Source organism: Eublepharis macularius, chromosome 5 (genome assembly GCF_028583425.1).
Source record: "Eublepharis macularius isolate TG4126 chromosome 5, MPM_Emac_v1.0, whole genome shotgun sequence".
NCBI classification, from domain to species: domain Eukaryota; kingdom Metazoa; phylum Chordata; class Lepidosauria; order Squamata; family Eublepharidae; genus Eublepharis; species Eublepharis macularius.
The window spans coordinates 170779068-170795130 of NC_072794.1; the positions used below are offsets into that span (position 1 = coordinate 170779068).

The window sequence follows — 16063 nt, forward strand, 5'->3', positions numbered from 1 at the left end:
ATCAAACCATATGTCTCCTTATTTTGCAAAATCGATTCTGTTTGATTTAAATATGGGCCAAAGCGTTTGAAAACGCGATGCATTTTCAGTTCCCCCCTGGTTATTTCTTGCTCACCAGTAGGTTTCTGGGATTTCATCAAGCGCTTCCTGTAGTTGAGTAGCTTCCGGGCTCAGAATTCTTTTTTTCCCCCCTTTGAAATCTGAGAAGCTGAATTTTCCACCGGATACCAAATTCTGTGCTTGTGTATTATGTGGTTGGGAGCGCACCACACACAACTGGCAAAGACACACTATACAGTTAAGAGGTCTTGACCTGATTTCCCTTCTGCCTCATTCCAACCCACCCCCAGTGTCAAGGGTACTTCATGTGCTGGAGAGCATAGCCTTGCTATGTGAGTAATGGGCTGTGTCTCCTGTTCCCAAAGGCAGCTATACTTCCAAAGGTGGCGGGGGGCAACCAAGCAGAGCCACCAAGCGGAGCCAGCCTGGTATCTGTTGCTGCCAGCAGTTTCATCCCAAGCAGTACAGAGTGCCGAGGAGTTCCCAGAGACTTGGAAACTCAGAAGGGTTGCTAAGATTAGCAAATATAATTAGCAAAATCGCTGTGGCTAAAATAAACTGGGAATGGAGAATGCTTCAGGGAAGCAATAAAAAAAAAAAAAAACCTCTGAAGCCCAGGGTCAGCTGTTTTCAGAGATGGGGGCGGTGGAAAAGACACAGACAGGATGAGGCCTGAAGCCAGCAAATCTGCAAAGCTTAATTTCAGCCACAGCTAAGTCTCAGAGTCTGTTTCCATTCCGGGGATCGGCCCTGGAGTATAGGATTTTAAAAACCAGAGTACAGCTGAGCATGGGCAGAATCTCTGTACTCTGTACAACTATGCTCGTCCCACAGCTGGGCTTGTTGACCAGAAACAGTGGGTGCCAGGCAGAAACTGGATGCATCCCTTTAAGCACGGCACATTGCAGTCGGGGTGCCACCCTGGCCCCACCCAAAGTCAATTTGTGGCTCCCTGGTAAAAGGAATTTTCCAAGTCAGAGCATCTTTTCTCAGAGAAGGGTTTCCAGCAAGGTTGCTGCCGGCGGCACATATCTCGCCTCGTGCCTTTTACAACAGCTTAGACATGCCAGTGAAACTCTTCTTGGCAAAGTCAGAAGAGATGGGGGGAAAGTTTCTCCTGCTTAAATATTGGTATGCCTGGCTGATATTAAAAGCACAGGATCCGGGGCTAGAGAAAAAGGTGGCAACCCTTGGTTTTTAGAGACCTGCCCCATGCAAGAACGGGTTCCGCTCACATTAACGTGGCTTAAAGATCTGGTTGGAAAGCACCTGTGGCAACCCCTGGGGCAGGAGGAATTCCCAGGATGGAGCCACTCGTTCCATCAGGCAGGCTATAAATGGAAGCATAGTGGGAGAAAGGAAGTGAAATCTGGCTTTTCCTGTCTCTACCAGCCCCATAGGGTGGAACAGAAAAGCTAACATTGCTCAGTCAAATCTACTTGCTGATTCCCCATCCTCTGGGTGAGTGGGTTGCATTGGGGGGCTGTGGACCTCTAGCTCCCCCCTGCCACCGCCCTGGTGGATAAGACTGGGGTAAGTCTTTCTCTACATGGGCTTGACACACAAACATAAAATATACCTCCTGATGCAGAATTCAGGGTCTCCTTTTTTAAAAGAAGAAGTAGGATTTCTAGACCTTATTGTGGTGGAGAATGCCCTCAAGTCACAGGTTACTTATGGCGACCCCTGGTGGGGTTTTTAAGGCCAGAGACTACCAGAGGTGGTTCTCCATTGCCTGCCTCTGCAACTCTGGTCTTCCTTGGAGGTCTCCCATCCAATTACTGACCAAGGCTGACCCTGCTTAGCTTCTAAGATCTGATGAGGTCAGGCTCACCTGGGCTATCCAGGTCAGGGAACTGTTAAAGGTAGCTCTCAGAAATGTCTCCAACTCTTTCCTCTACCCACCCCCCTTCCATTGGACATCAGGATCAGACAGTAAATAGCTCTAGCATTAGGGTCCAAGAATTCCGTTTCAAAATGTCCAGTTTTCCTAGATTAGCTTAGTTCTAATAGCTAAGGGGGGCTGCCACTGGATAGCTGCAGTGGGTAGCGCTGATAGTGTCTGCTTTATACAGGGGCCATTCCAAAATACTTTGCCAAACATATTATGAATCCATAATCAAAGGGAAGCAAATGAATTTAATTAGCATACTTTATTCTGGTCCCAGGATCTAAGTTTCCCTCTGCAAAACTGGCCTTTTAGCCCTAAACATTGGGCTTCCTCCATTTCTGACCCACCAAGCCATTGGCAGTGCACCAGCTCTGCGTGGTAAGCAGCCAGGGGCTTGACAACCAGCCAGCTTCAGCACTGCCAGGCAGGCGGGTTTCTCAGGTCCCCATTGGGCCACCCCACTGCATTCCACTCAGTGAGTCACCAGTTATCCAGGGCCGTACATTAGACCATATTGCTAAAATATTGGCTAGAGCTCATATTGCTACAGGTTGAATGCCCAGGAGCGAACAGCACACAAACCTAAGGGTGGTGCTTGCATCCCACTGCACACGGAGTCTGTATGCTTAGGAGAGGGGTGAGCTGTACCTTGCAGTAGCAAAGGGATTCTCTGATCCGCAATGAAAAGGTTCCAGTACTTTCCCCCGTTTCCGCCCTGGGCTGAGAATGAAAAGTGCCTTCTGTCCTACCTCAAGAACCTGAATTACACCCATTGCCAGATACCTGGACATCTGACGTAGCATTTCCGATTAAGATATTGCCAAGTTTGGAATTGATTGTCAAGGAAATGGAGCAAAGATTTCAGCCTCCCCATCACAGTTCTGAATTCAGAGTCTCTCTACACAAGGCATCTTACACAGGGACGCTGAAGTGAAGGCTCTTACACTTGTTCTTCCATTGTGGATAAACATGCAGCTAGGGAGACCGAGTATACTCGAATATAAGACCACACAGAAAGTAAGTGACTTGAGCATTCCCGGGAGATGTCTTGTGTAGACAGACTGTCAGTTTTGAGGCTGGGGAAGAGAAATTAAGAACTCAAAGACTGAACATTCCTCTCTCCTCCTTCAAAATGTCCTGCTGTTTACACGGATGAGCTGAGTCCATTCCAGTAAAAGGAGAATTGGCCCAAAAATGTCGGAAGGGGGAGGCAAGAATCCCTTTTCTTGCGCTCAGGTCCAAAGCATAACACACTGAGGGATAAGAATTTGCTCTGGTGGCTGCCCTCCCAGGTTGCCAAAGAATGTCCTAGGCCCACCAACCCCCAAGTTGAATCCTAGCCCTGCCTCTGAGAACAGCTGAGTGGACGAGTTTGTGCAACATCCCCTCCCCCCCCCCTCCAGCTCTCCATGGACACACCTATGTTGCAGCCATGTTTGGTACCTGAGGCTTAAAGCAGTTTTTCCTTAATCCAGTTTGCAACGCACCCCACTGGCAGAACGCGCGTGGGATTGACAAATGTCTTCTGGCTGTCTCGTGCACATCATTTTAAAAACGACTGCTATAAATAGCACAACAAAGGCTCAAAGCTGGAGGAATGCCTTACAAGGATAAATTGAGTTGGAAACCCATTTTATCGCCAGAGCTTCCTTTGAAGAAATCCTGAGAATTGTAGTTTAGGAATGAGAATGAGGGGCGGGAGGGGGGGGCGGAGTTCCGATTTAACCCCCCTGATAATTGCAGCACAAGCAAGGGAAGGTGAAGCTAATGCAGCGTCCAGAAAATAAAGACTTTTTGTTCATGCAATGCAAGGTCTTGTCTACACTGCTCAGTTTTAAACAGTCATGACTTCCATGCACGGAATCTGGGAAAGCGTAATTCTACAAGGGACACAGGTAGGTCTAACAGGACATTCTTTGCATTCTTACACAACTACAATTCCCAGGGTTCCTGGCAGGGGGTAATTCCCAGGGTTCCTGGTGTGTGTGTGTAATTACAGTCATGTTAGTCCATGGCAGCAAAATAAAGTAGAAGTCCAGTGGCATTTTAGAAACAGATTCCAGCATCAGCTTCTGTGAGTCGAAGCTCGCTTCATCAGATGCACGAAGCCTACATCCAGGGACAGCACAATGCATCTGACGAAGTGAGCTCTGATTTAAAGAGGGTTCGTGCTGGAATGCATCTTGTGAATTTCTAAAGGGCCGCTGTGGCAGAGAGGAGGAGCCAGAAAAACTAAACTGGGGTAGGCGAAGGACCTTGTGTGCCCGTTAACTTTCCAGAAGGGCTGTGAGGAACTTGCCCATTCCAGCAGTTGGAGGTCAAATGCCAGCTAAAGACTCTCTAAGCTGCGGAGGGGGGTCAATTTTTGTAGCAGGCTTCCTGCCCGGCTCTGCTTCCATCCAGCATCTCTGAAAGGAAGGGATAAGCTTTGCCTTTTGACTGCTGCCTCCGCTAGGAGTAGCGTCAAGGATCGTCCTTCAACTCTGCAGCCTGCGCCGGTGGCCGCCACACCATTTCCACAGAGCTCCTCTCCACAGTCCTTGCGTACAAAGCCAATTCTTATCCATTCTCTTTCGGCACCATCATGCCAAGCCTCACGATCTGCACGCCCGAGCGCACAGCTGGATTTGACTCCATTTACAGGGAGGAGATGGAAAGGAAACAGCAACAGCCTGGCATGGGAACACCTGAGCCATCCGGCCACGTTTTCCCTGCTGGCATCAAGCGTTGGTGGGTTCCCCTGCCTTTGGCACCTCCACTCTGGCAGAAAGCCTCTGCAAAGCATCTCCTGGCAGGAAGCAGGGCAGCTGGATTTGACCTTCAAGGAAAGTCACAGCCTTCCAAGGGGCTGGAAATACTCAGATTTTTTCCCAGGTGGGCCTTAAAGGCATGCCTTCCCTTCCCCGAGACTACAAGAAAAACCCTCGCTGTGTCTGCCAAGCCTGGCTGTAGCCATTTGCTCGCAAGGAAGGTGTCAAGGACCTGGGGAAGAGGGAACGTGGCAACAGAGGGAGTGGCAGCAAAAATGCCAGTGGTTCGTTTATCTGCTTTGGAAGGGGCATGCAAGAGGGAGGGACCCAAAGGCTTTTCTGCTGCCTGTGGCACACCCCTGGGGGGAAAGGATTCTTTTTGGGGGGGGGACAAAGCTCCTAGACGTGAGGGGAGCGTGCCTGTCTCGGATCCACGTGCGTACCACGTGTGCGCATCCTCTCTTTCCCCCAAAGTGAATTCTTCCCACCCCAGTTCAGGAATCTGTTTTCGTGCATTCGCGACACGAAAAGTCTCGCTCAACGAGGACCCAGAAGCCCTCCCCAAACTGGGCACTCGGAGACTGGCACACGACAACAGGGTCCTTCACATCTACCAACCTGACGAGATCCAACTGGAATCTTTTACCCGGGAGCCATTTCAAATGGAACAGAAGGGGGGGGGGAACCCAACACCCCAGACAAGCATCGAAATGGCAGCAAAAGCAAAGCCGAAAGAAGCAACAGCATATGCCAAGGGGCCAGAAGTGGAAGGTGTGAAAATCAGGACCAAATGGAGGGAAGGGGGCAGCGGAGAGGAGAAGAGGAAAAGATGTGGGGCGGAAGCCGAGATGGAGAAGAAGGATCTCAGCCACGGATGGCGAGAAGCAGCTGCGAAGCCGAAGGAGGGGGAATATGGGGGGGGGGCTTCTGGAGAAGATGGCTACAATGAAAAACCTGATTAGACAGTCAAATTTCATGGGTAAATAAACACTGTGACAAGCCAGGAGCTCTCCGTGGCTTGTGGGGGTGAGAGGTGATGAGAAGCCCAGCCCCGCCACTCCCGAGCCAAGCCGGCAGATGCTAGCCAAGTGGGTGTGTGCCGGGTGGGGGGATGGGCTGATGGATAGCTTGCCTTTGAATGCAGCCAAGGCGAGAAAATGGAGATACCTGATTCCTGCACGTAAACAGCTGGGTTTCTTTTCCTTTTTTCTGATACAACCTGATTGCAGAGAAGCGCGAGTTACCTGCTGGGACTCAGTACGTAAAGACCAAGTCCGAGATGCTGGACATGAGCCAGTCCCCGGCTATCATCTCAGTCACCTCCGGGGTGCAATAATCCGGGAACTCAAAGTGAGATGCGGCTCCGAGGGGAAAGAGGTCAAGGTCTTTGTCAAAGATGGACCAGTCCGGGGTCCCGCAGGGCACGTTCGGCTGGGCTCGGCTGGGCAAGAAATTCAAGAGCTCTTCTTCCAGTTCTTCATCCGAAGAGGCAAAGGAAGAGGGAGGGGACCTGGTGGATGCTGGGGAAGAAAGCTCAGAAGACCTCGCCTGTTCCAAGAACGGTTTGGTCAACGCAGCAGCTTCAGGATCCTTCAGCTCGCTGGAGTTGGCCGCCCACCCTCCTTTCTCACCAGTTGCTGGCAGCACGTGCCAAAACTCCTTGCTGGGAGTTTTCGGACTGTCGTCAAAAGATGCCTCCAAGAGTCGTGCTTCTAGGGAGTCGTCGTCCATCTCTGGTTCCACCGGGCCACTAACATCAGCGTCTTGCTTAGGAGGCTGCCTTCTGGCGGAGGACACCCGGCCAAGGACCGAGGGCTTGATCTTCACAGGGACTCTCGGGCGGGACTTTGGGTTTCCCATCTTCCCTTTCTTCCTGGGTCGGTACTTGTAGTCGGGATAGTCAGCCATGTGCTTCAGGCGCAGCCGCTCCGCCTCCTTGACAAAGGGTATCTTCTCGGAGTCCTGTAAGAGCTGCCAACGCCTGCCCAGACGCTTGGAGATCTCGGCGTTGTGCATGTCCGGCCACTGGTCCATGATCTTGCGCCTCTCGTTCTGGGACCACACCATGAAGGCATTCATGGGACGCTTGATGTGTCCGCTGGGAGTCTTACACCAGCCCGGCTCGCCTTTGGCATCCTTCAAGAGCAAGGTGTCTTTGGGACACACCTCCCTCTTGGGCTCCGTCCCCCGGTTTCTCACGTTCCTTTGCTGGACCATGTTTCTGCCACCACTGGTTCTTCCGCCGCTCCTCAAGAATCTTGACAGACACGAAGCCCAAGACGGGGTTATTTTTTCATCATCTGGAGGAGGCAGGCTCTGCCGCTTGTCCGGTAGGTGGGCGAGCCTCTCCGGCTGCCGGCGATCTCTTCCCTCGTCCACGCCCCCCTTTTAACTCGGTCTCTGAAGCGGCTGACTGGCAAATTGACAGAAGTGGTCGGGGTACCTTTGCGGTGCCTCTCAGAGACTCCAGACAGGGAACCAGACGGAAGAGGGTCTGCAGGAGGAGAAAGAGAGTCTTTGGCAAATTGGCCAAGGGCAGGAGGGGTGGGTGTCAGCTCCAGGAAAGGGACTCCTCTGGGCACTGCATTTCCCGAGGACCACCCAGTCGTTGTCACTCCTTCTTGCTGCTGCCGCCGGGTCCTTGGGGTAGGGAAAGGCCTCCGGATGAATGAATGGAAGGGTCAGAAGGAAGCCGCCTTGCCCCTCGGGTGCCCTCCACGCCTCTTTGCTCGGCTGCTGGCTTGGCTAAAGCAGCCTGCTCACGCCCACCCCTCTTGCTGCTCCTCTTTGCTGCCTTCTCTTATAGCCCAGCCTCGCTGGCAGCCCCCTCCTCCTCCCCCCCTCCCAGACGCACTCAGCCCCTCCCCTCCTGTACAGTCTAGGGGCTGCACGCATTCCTGCTAAGAGTAAACACCAAGGTGCTTATTCTGTCAATGGGAGGCTCCTCCTAGCCGGAGACGTCATTGGTTGCGGGGCAGGAATAGAGCATTTGCATCCCCCAATAGGAGGAAGGAGTTGCTGGAGAGAATGTCAAAAACTTTCCCCTGCTTTCTCCCCCCACCTTCCGCTCTGCTACCTGAAATGTGACCTCCTCCTCCCCCTTGGTTTAAATTGGCCATGGCCTGGGGATTACGTCCAGATTGGCTGCTTCTCGTTGGGGAAGGGTCCCATCAAGTTCACAGGCAGCACTCTGGGGGTGGGGAGCAGGAGCAAACCTGGGAGGGAGGTGGGGAGTTCGGCATAGAGAAGGGCTGGAAAATGTTTCCCATTCCTAGGCACTGGTAGAAAAAAAAGAAAAGAAACAACATTTCAGGCCTCGAGACTGATTTTGTAAAAAAAATTCTTCCACCCTAGCATCAAAGTTTTCAAGGGCCTGGATTTCCTGGGGCCTGCCAACTTTCCAACCAGCTGTTGCAACTTGCCTCTGAAGGGCTCGAGCTGCTGCAGCCGGCAGGAGATAACGTTCATCTCCATGCCGGGAAATAATTCTTGCCCTTCGAGCTGTGATTCGAAGCTCAGCCATAGAGGCTGGTTGGGAAATTGCCTGGGATTTTTCCAGACCTCCAGTATAAAGAACCGACTGGGATCAGGACCTTGTTCCGGCTTCTTAAAACTATCAGAAATGATTATATCACTATAGTATTATAACGACAGGATTTGAGTCCCGTGGCACCTTAGAGACCAAAAAGATCTTCCAGGGTATAAGCTTTCAAGAGTTAAAGCTCCCTTCCCCGGATACAAGGAGGAATGGAAATCCCTGAGCCTTGATATCTAGTGTTGCCAACCTCCAGGTAGTAGCTGGAGATCTCCTGGAATTACAATTGAACTGCAAGCCACAGCAGAAAATGGCTGCATTGGAGGGTGGACTCTATGGCATTGCATCCTGCTGAGGTCCCTCCACTCCCTAAACCCCACCCTCTCTAGGCTCCACCCCTCAAATCTCCCGAAATTTCCCAACCTGGAGTTGGCAACCCTATTTATATCCCAGTCAGGAGGTAGGAGGGGTGAAGCAAAGGAGGAAGTCAAGATGTAAAGATTAGAGCAGCTTGATTAGAGCAGAAATTAGCATCGGGGGTGAGATAAGAATCCCACGTCTCTGTTCAGCCCCGGGGGGTTCCATTGATCTGAATTTGTGAATGAACTCCGTTTTAGTAATCTCGCATTGTAATCTGCCCTTGAAGCTTCTTTGTTTGAGGGCAGCCACTTTTCGGTCAGCAATGGCAAGTCCTGCAAGATCAAAATGTTCTCCCACTGGCTTTGAGTGTTGTGATTCTTAATGTCAGATTTATGGCCACTTATTTTTTTGCTTAGGGACAGACCGGTTTGTCCAATGTCGAAAGTTGGAACGGCATTGCTGACACTTGATAGCATATAACACTGGAAGATTGACAAGTGAATGATCCTGAAATGGAATAATTGGTGTTGTTAGGACCAGTGATTGGGGCCGTTTCCACACGGCTTACCTTCTTCCAAAAACATCCAAAAAACAGCGTCTTTGCACATGAAATCGTGCCATGAAGACACTGTTACTGCGCGAAATCGCACAAGAAGATGCTGTTATCGCGGAAGACAGCATCTTCTCGCACAATTTTGCGCGATAACAGCATGCGAAGACACTGTTTTTTGGAAGTTTTCGGAAGAAGGTCTGCCGTGTGGAAACGGCCTGTGTTGTCGGAGAGAATATGGGAACAGAGTTGGCACCTCGGTTTATTGTAGGCTCTGGTCCCAGAGTCTGTGCCTGTGTTAGGAAGTATGTTATTGTGAGTGAGAAGTTGATTAAATTTAGCACGCTGCCTGTGGACAAGAAAAGCTCTGCCTCCCAGTGCTTATGAGAGAATCATTGTCCAGCATAATCAAAAAGAGTCCAGTAGCACCTTTAAGACTAACCAACTTTACTGTAGCATAAGCTTTCGAGAACCACAGCTCTCTTTGTCAGATGCCTCTGACGAAGAGAACTGTGATTCTCGAAAGCTCATGCTACAGTAAAGTTGGTTAGTCTTAAAGGTGCTACTGGACTCTTTTCGATTTTGCTACTACAGACTAACACGGCTAACTCCTCTGGATCTATTATCCAGCATAGGTTGCTTGCAAGTCATTAATGATGCATTGAACTGGTTTGAGCTGAGAGCTGTCTGTGAGCACCAATGATGTCCTGTTGTCATTTTGTTTGGGATTGTTTATAGCAGGTTATCCCTCTATATCCTTCTGGCTTTGTTGATCTGTTTCCCAATAGTGTTATAACAATCTATTCCAGCAATGGACTCGTTTCTCTGAGTTCCCAGCTTTCAATTTTTTTTTTAAAAAAAAGAAAGTCTGTAGTTCTTTTCCTTGGGAGACACTTTCACAACAAAATGAGCTAGGGACTTTAGAAAGAAAGAAAAAACCCTTAAGACCGGCGTGTTCTATAATCCACTTATTACATATGGCAGGCCTAAGGACCTCTGGCAAATCTGTGGCAGAGAAAAGATTTGAAGTATGGCACTTCCAGACCCACAGCTCAGCCACTGTGTTCAACCAGTCAGTAGTGAGAAACGGGAGTGCCCGGGTGGTGCATCAACGTTGGATTTTAGGCTGGGGACACATAGGGGTGCCTGATCCAGGCTGGGAAATTCTGGGAGATTTTGTGGGCGGAGCCTGGAGGGGCACGATTTGGGGAGGGGAGGGGCCTCAGTGGGGTATAATTCCATAGAGTGCACCCTCCAAAACAGCCATTTTCTCCAGGGGAACTAATCTTTGTCATTTGGAGATCAGTTATAATTCTGGGAGATCTCCAGCCACCACCTGGAGGCTGGCAACCCTACCGAGAGACCAGGGTTACGTGTCAGAAGGCATCCCCACCCCTGCAAGATATAGTGGAATCAAGATGCTTATTATTTAAAAGATTTACCATTTGTCAAATGATCTCCAAGGCAGTTTACAACAGACTAAGGAAACATGTTATTAACAGATATAAGTAATGAGAGGTAAAGGAAACTTCCACGTGCAGTATATCTGCTGGGCAGCAGCCAGAGGATGGAGAGCGCTGTCTTTATTTCTTACCTCTTGGCGGCATCTGACAGGCCAGCGTGAGAAAGAGGACAGCGGATAAAGTGGACCTTTGGGTTGATCCAGAATTGCTCTTCTTTTGTCCTTAAAAATGAAATACAAAACATGTGAGTCCCCAGGAAATAGAGACACCCCACCCCCCTTGGAAGTATGCTGCTGTCAAGGTTTCAGGGCTTTAAAGACAGCCCCTTAAATGGAGCCTGCAAACTAATGGGGAATCAGCAAAACTTCCGAAATACGCTGTGTGCAGCATGGCTCACAGAAGCTATGCTGTGGCCCAGAAGAAATTTCAAACTGTCGTCAAGGGTATCCCTACAAAGAAAGTGTTATGGTAGTCAAACTGGAAACTTACCAGAGCCTGCAAGACAGTGGCAAAGGCCGAGCCCCTCCCTCTGGCAGAACACACCTTGAGTGAACAGTCACACATTCTTTGCCTGACCTACCTAACAGGATTGTTGTGGGGATAAAATATGATAACTGCACATAGCCTGCCAGGGACTTTCTTGGAAGAAAGCTCGTGGAATAAAGGTGAATTTAGGATGCTTTTGCATGTTAAACTTATGAAACTGTGTTATACTGAATCAGATCCCTGGTCTACCTAGCTCAGTAGGGTCTACTCTGGCTCTCCAGGGTCTCAGGTGAGGGGGGGGTCTGTATTTTCCTATGCTTCCTGCTGGAGATGCCAGCGACTGACCCTGAGCCCTTCTGTGCAGCTGTGCAGGTGCTCTTCCACCAAGACTGCATTTTGAGCAGCTACACATTACAGACCTGCCCTGTGGACTTGCTAACACCGAAGCACATGCGCCATGGCCTTTTGCCTTGTGTCACCAAGGGTGAGTACAACAAGGGCTCCGATCCAAAGACGGGCAGCAGCCGAGACTTCAGCTGTTCCAGGGGGAGGAGAATCACTTGGTGTCCTTTGTCATAATCTCGAGCCAGCATCTTAGGCAAGGGGTCCAGCGTCCTCCCTGACATCCTGTTATTTTCTGGGGCCAATATAGGATGCAGGTTTGGGACTGAGAAGGCACGACAATCGTTAAAGGAGTGGTGGTCCGCCCAGATCCTAGAGGTCATCTTCTGCCCAAGCAAACATCCAAACCTTTGCAAGCAAGCCAGAGCTTCTTGGCTGTCCATGGGCACAGCTCAACACACCAAAGGCCGCGTACAGAAGTCTCCAAGGGGCTGCTGCCTGCGGTAGCAATGATCGGTTCTAGGTAACCAACTGGAGAGAAATTCCACTTTGTTTTAAAAACACTCAAATGCAGCCACGGGGAGGTGGTGGGAGTTGGGGCCCAATGACGCAGGAACCCACTTTCACAATGTCCCACTGAAACTGGGCTGCGATGAACGCGAAGCAAGCAACACATGTCATGTTTAAAACTGAGTTGCTATCCATGCAAAGCTGGTCTCAGACAGCATCGGATGTAAACAGAGCTGCAGCAGCCACGCAGCATGGGCAGCTACTTTCCACGGGTGGCAACCCAGATTTCACAAAACGCAGTGAAAGAGAAACCCCTCCCACCGAGGGTTAGTTTTTACCTCACCCGTTTAAATCAGGGTTCAGACGGCTTTCAAAGGGGACTAGAGAAATTCACAGATAACAGACCTAGAAATGGCTGTGGAGCCATGAAAACTAAATGGAGCCTCCATGGTCAGAGGCAGCGTACCTCTGAACCCAGTTGCAGGAGGGCAAGAGCAGGCAGGTGGTGTTGCTTCCTGGCCCTGCTGGTTGACATCCGGTTGACCACTGTGAGAAGAAGGATGCTGGACTTGACAGCTCTTTCATCTGATTCCTCCTACATTTTTATGAATGTGGCACTTGGCAAAAGAGTGATTAACTCCCTCTTGTTTCACCAATAAGTGGTAAAGCAGCTTTGGGGCCATTTCTTTTGCAAAAAAAGTCCCCCACAGGGCAAGGGTTAAGCACCCAGCGCCAATGCGGACATCAAGTTCTGAGCTCCACACCCCACCCACCCCACATTTCATCGGTGTAAAGCACCTACATGTCAAGCCTACCTGTCTTTGTGATAGACTAGAAGATCTTCCTTGTTTTTGCTGGAGACATTTTATAGAATTATTAGCCAAAAAAGCCTGTTGTGGCAAAAAATACAACGGGCTCTAGAAAGGGCAGAGCGGCCGGGCCAGGCTTGGATGCCTCCCCTGTGCCCCAGTTGCAGCAGGGGGAGGGCAGGGCAGCCAGGCTGGGCATTGCCCCCTCTCCCGTGCCCCGATCTGGGGCATAGGGAGGAGTGCAGGGCAGCTGGGCTGGGCATTGACTCCTCCCCAGCACCCCAATCGCAGCAGGGAAAGGCTGGGAGGCAGGGCTGCCCATCCTGCCACCTCCGTACCCTGAGTGGAGAGCTGTGCAAGTGGGGGGCCCTTCCCGCTGTTGGCCGATCATGGCAAGGAAAGGCTGGGAGGTGGGCCCATCCTTTGCGCCTGCGCCACATAAAAGGTGTCGTCACCAATACAGCTCACCTTTTATGTTTAAGGATAGCAAAACATCTATCATTAGGATGGGGCCCAAACATTTATAGCATCTTTGCTGGAACAGGTCAAAAGTCCAATGGTACCTTGGAGGAGGTCGGTCAGCTCATATGCACAGGTCGGGGGGGTCACACAGGTGTCTGGGTAGCAGGGCTGTACACCAGCAACTCTGTGGAACTCCCTTCCAGCGGAAGCTGAGCGAGTCTCAAAAACAGTGCCCAGTTTTCTTGTCGGAGTTGATGTTTGAATGCCCAAGGTCATCTAATACTGGGCAAATTTAATTTAGGTTATATGAAATACGTGCCAACAGTGGATATTTCATTGCTGATACTATTGTGCGTGCTATTTGCCAACGTGTCTGCTGTAGCACAGTGGTTAAGTGGTTTGGCTGTGAATCAGCACTCTGTTGGTTTGAATTCCACTCCTGCCATGAGCTCAGAGGCACTAATCTCTCTAGAAGAGCACAGTTATTATTAAGTTGCTTCCGACCTGTGCATGCATGCATCTGATGAAGAGAATGGTGGTTCTCGAAAGCTTATGCTACAGTAAAGTGGGTTAGTCTTAAAGGTGCTACTGGACTCTTATCTATTTTGCTACTACAGACTAACACGGCTAACTCCTCTGGATCTCCGACCTATGGCGACCATATGAATGAAAGACCTCCAAAATGTCCTGTCATTATCAGCCTTGCTCAGATCTTGCAGACTGGTGGACGTGGCTTCCTTTATTGAGTCCAGCCATCTCATGTTGGGTCTTCCTCTTTTCCTATTGCCTTCCACCTTTCCTAGCATTATTGACTTTTCCAGAGAATCTTGTCTTCTCATGATGTGACCAAGGTATGATAGCCGGAGTATAGTCATTTTAGCTTTTAGGGAGAATTCAGACTTGATTGAGTGTAGGACCACCCCCCCCAACGCTATTGGTGGTGGTGGAAAGTGCCATGAAGTCATAGCTGACCTATGGCAACCCCTGCTGGGGTTTTCAAGCCAAGGGACTAACAGAAGTGGTTTGCCATTGCCTACCACTGCATCACAACCCTGGTCTTTGTTGGAGGTCTCCCATCCAATTGCTAACCAAGGCCAACCCTGCTTAGCTTCTGAGATCTGACGAGATCAGGCATGCTAAGAGGTTGCTTTAAGAAGCATTGCTGTTCTTCCGGATCCCTTGGCATATATGATGCAGGTTCAAAATGTAAATGGGGAGTAATTTGCTACTATCTATAGTAGCAAACATAGTTTTAAGCTGGCATTTAATTGACGCCTGCTCATGTCTCCGTTTGGTCATAGCTTAATGGCAGTTCTCATGATTTACGATCAATCCCCAACATCGCTATATCTCAGGATGAAGGGCCCCGGCAAGACACTCGGACCGTCACAGTAGACAGGCTTTCTTAAATCAAGATAGGTAGCCTTGTTAGTCTATCTGTAGCAGTAGAAAAGAGCAAGAATCCAGTAGCACCTACAAGAGTAACAAAATTTGTGGTAGGGTAGGAGCTTTCGTCAGCCACAGCTCACTTCTTCAGATACAGCTAGAATGTGAGTCCATCTGCCCTCCTACCTTGGAGAGTGATTTCAGACGCCGAATGACAATAGCAGGCGTGATTGGATCATGTGGGATATACAGAGGGGGAGTGGGTGTGGCGTAATCAGCATTGGTAATGAGACAGGAACCCTAGGTCTCTATTCAATCCAGGTGGATGCATTGTCTTGAACTTTTTTATCAGTTGCAATTCAGCACTCTCTCTTATTTCCCTTTGAAATTCCTCTGCAGGATAACTGCTACTTTTAGGTCAGCAACTGAATGTCCTGAAAGGTTAACCTTGTAACTGATGATGATGCTCAAGACAACATATCTATTTTGTTATAGGTGCTACCAGAGGCTGTCTTAAAGACAGCAGGGAGCTAACGGACAGCGTTATCCTGTACCGAGTCAGGCCCTTGCTCCTTTAACCCAGTATAATCCACTAGTAAATCGGTACCCGGTTACAAAATTGGCTACAGAGGGTTACAGGGCCCTCTCAGTGGTGGCACCAAGAATCTGGAGTTCCTTCTCTCATCTTAGCCTTCAGGGAACTGGTTAGAATTATTTCTGCTTAAGTGAGCACCGATTGTTATGGCCTATTGCTGAATCTGTCTGGGTTTTGTTCCATGAAACTCGGGCAGTTCCTATTGCTTTACTCAACCGTTGATGTAATATTTTTATGCTGCGTTTAAAATGTATTATTTTATTAACATAAACTGCTTGGGGGACGGTCTTGCATCCACAAAAAGATGGACACATTTTAAACAGATATGCTTAGCATATCTGTAGCATGTTCTGTAGAGAAGAGCTTTTCTCAGCTGCTTATGATCCTCTTAACTGGAGTAGGTGAGCATTGAACGCAGAACCTTGCGCTCGCAACGCATGTGTTTTTCCACTGATCTGTGGCCCCAACACCTAGCAGACAAAGGTCCCTGGCTGACACTCTTAACTAAGGAATAAACTCCATTCAACCCAGCTGGTCTTATTTTCAAGGACGTCTACTTAGAATTATGGTATTCATGATATCACATATGCTATCGATGTAACAAGTTTCAAGTTCAGTTTCTGTCATCTACAGATAAACTCTTGGCAATGCCCTCACCCACAAGCCCTGCACACATAACAGTGAACACACATCCGATCCATGTACTGGATACATATTCTTTGTACGTGCACTGAGTATCTGGTACATTCTATACATGTGAGGCTGAAAGTGCAGCTTAAACCTTATACTTATCCGGGCACTGATCCTTGGTTTTATTCAAGTAAAAGCACGCTGGCGTTTTCTCATGTGCGGAATGTATAGGCG

General features: G+C 49.6%; 1 protein-coding gene across 1 annotated transcript; it reads right to left on the minus strand.

Annotated features, from left to right (window-relative positions):
- Positions 1-5955: 5955 nt before the first annotated feature.
- Positions 5956-6918, minus strand: SOX12 (SRY-box transcription factor 12). The gene has a single exon (XM_054981659.1). The coding sequence runs from the start codon at positions 6916-6918 to the stop codon at positions 5956-5958; it is 963 nt and encodes a 320-aa protein (XP_054837634.1).
- Between the last annotated feature and the right edge of the window lie 9145 nt (positions 6919-16063).

Bases quoted from the DNA above. Each gene is read 5' to 3' on its own strand.
- SOX12 (XM_054981659.1), bottom strand. From the start codon at position 6,918: ATGGTCCAGCAAAGGAACGTGAGAAACCGGGGGACGGAGCCCAAGAGG.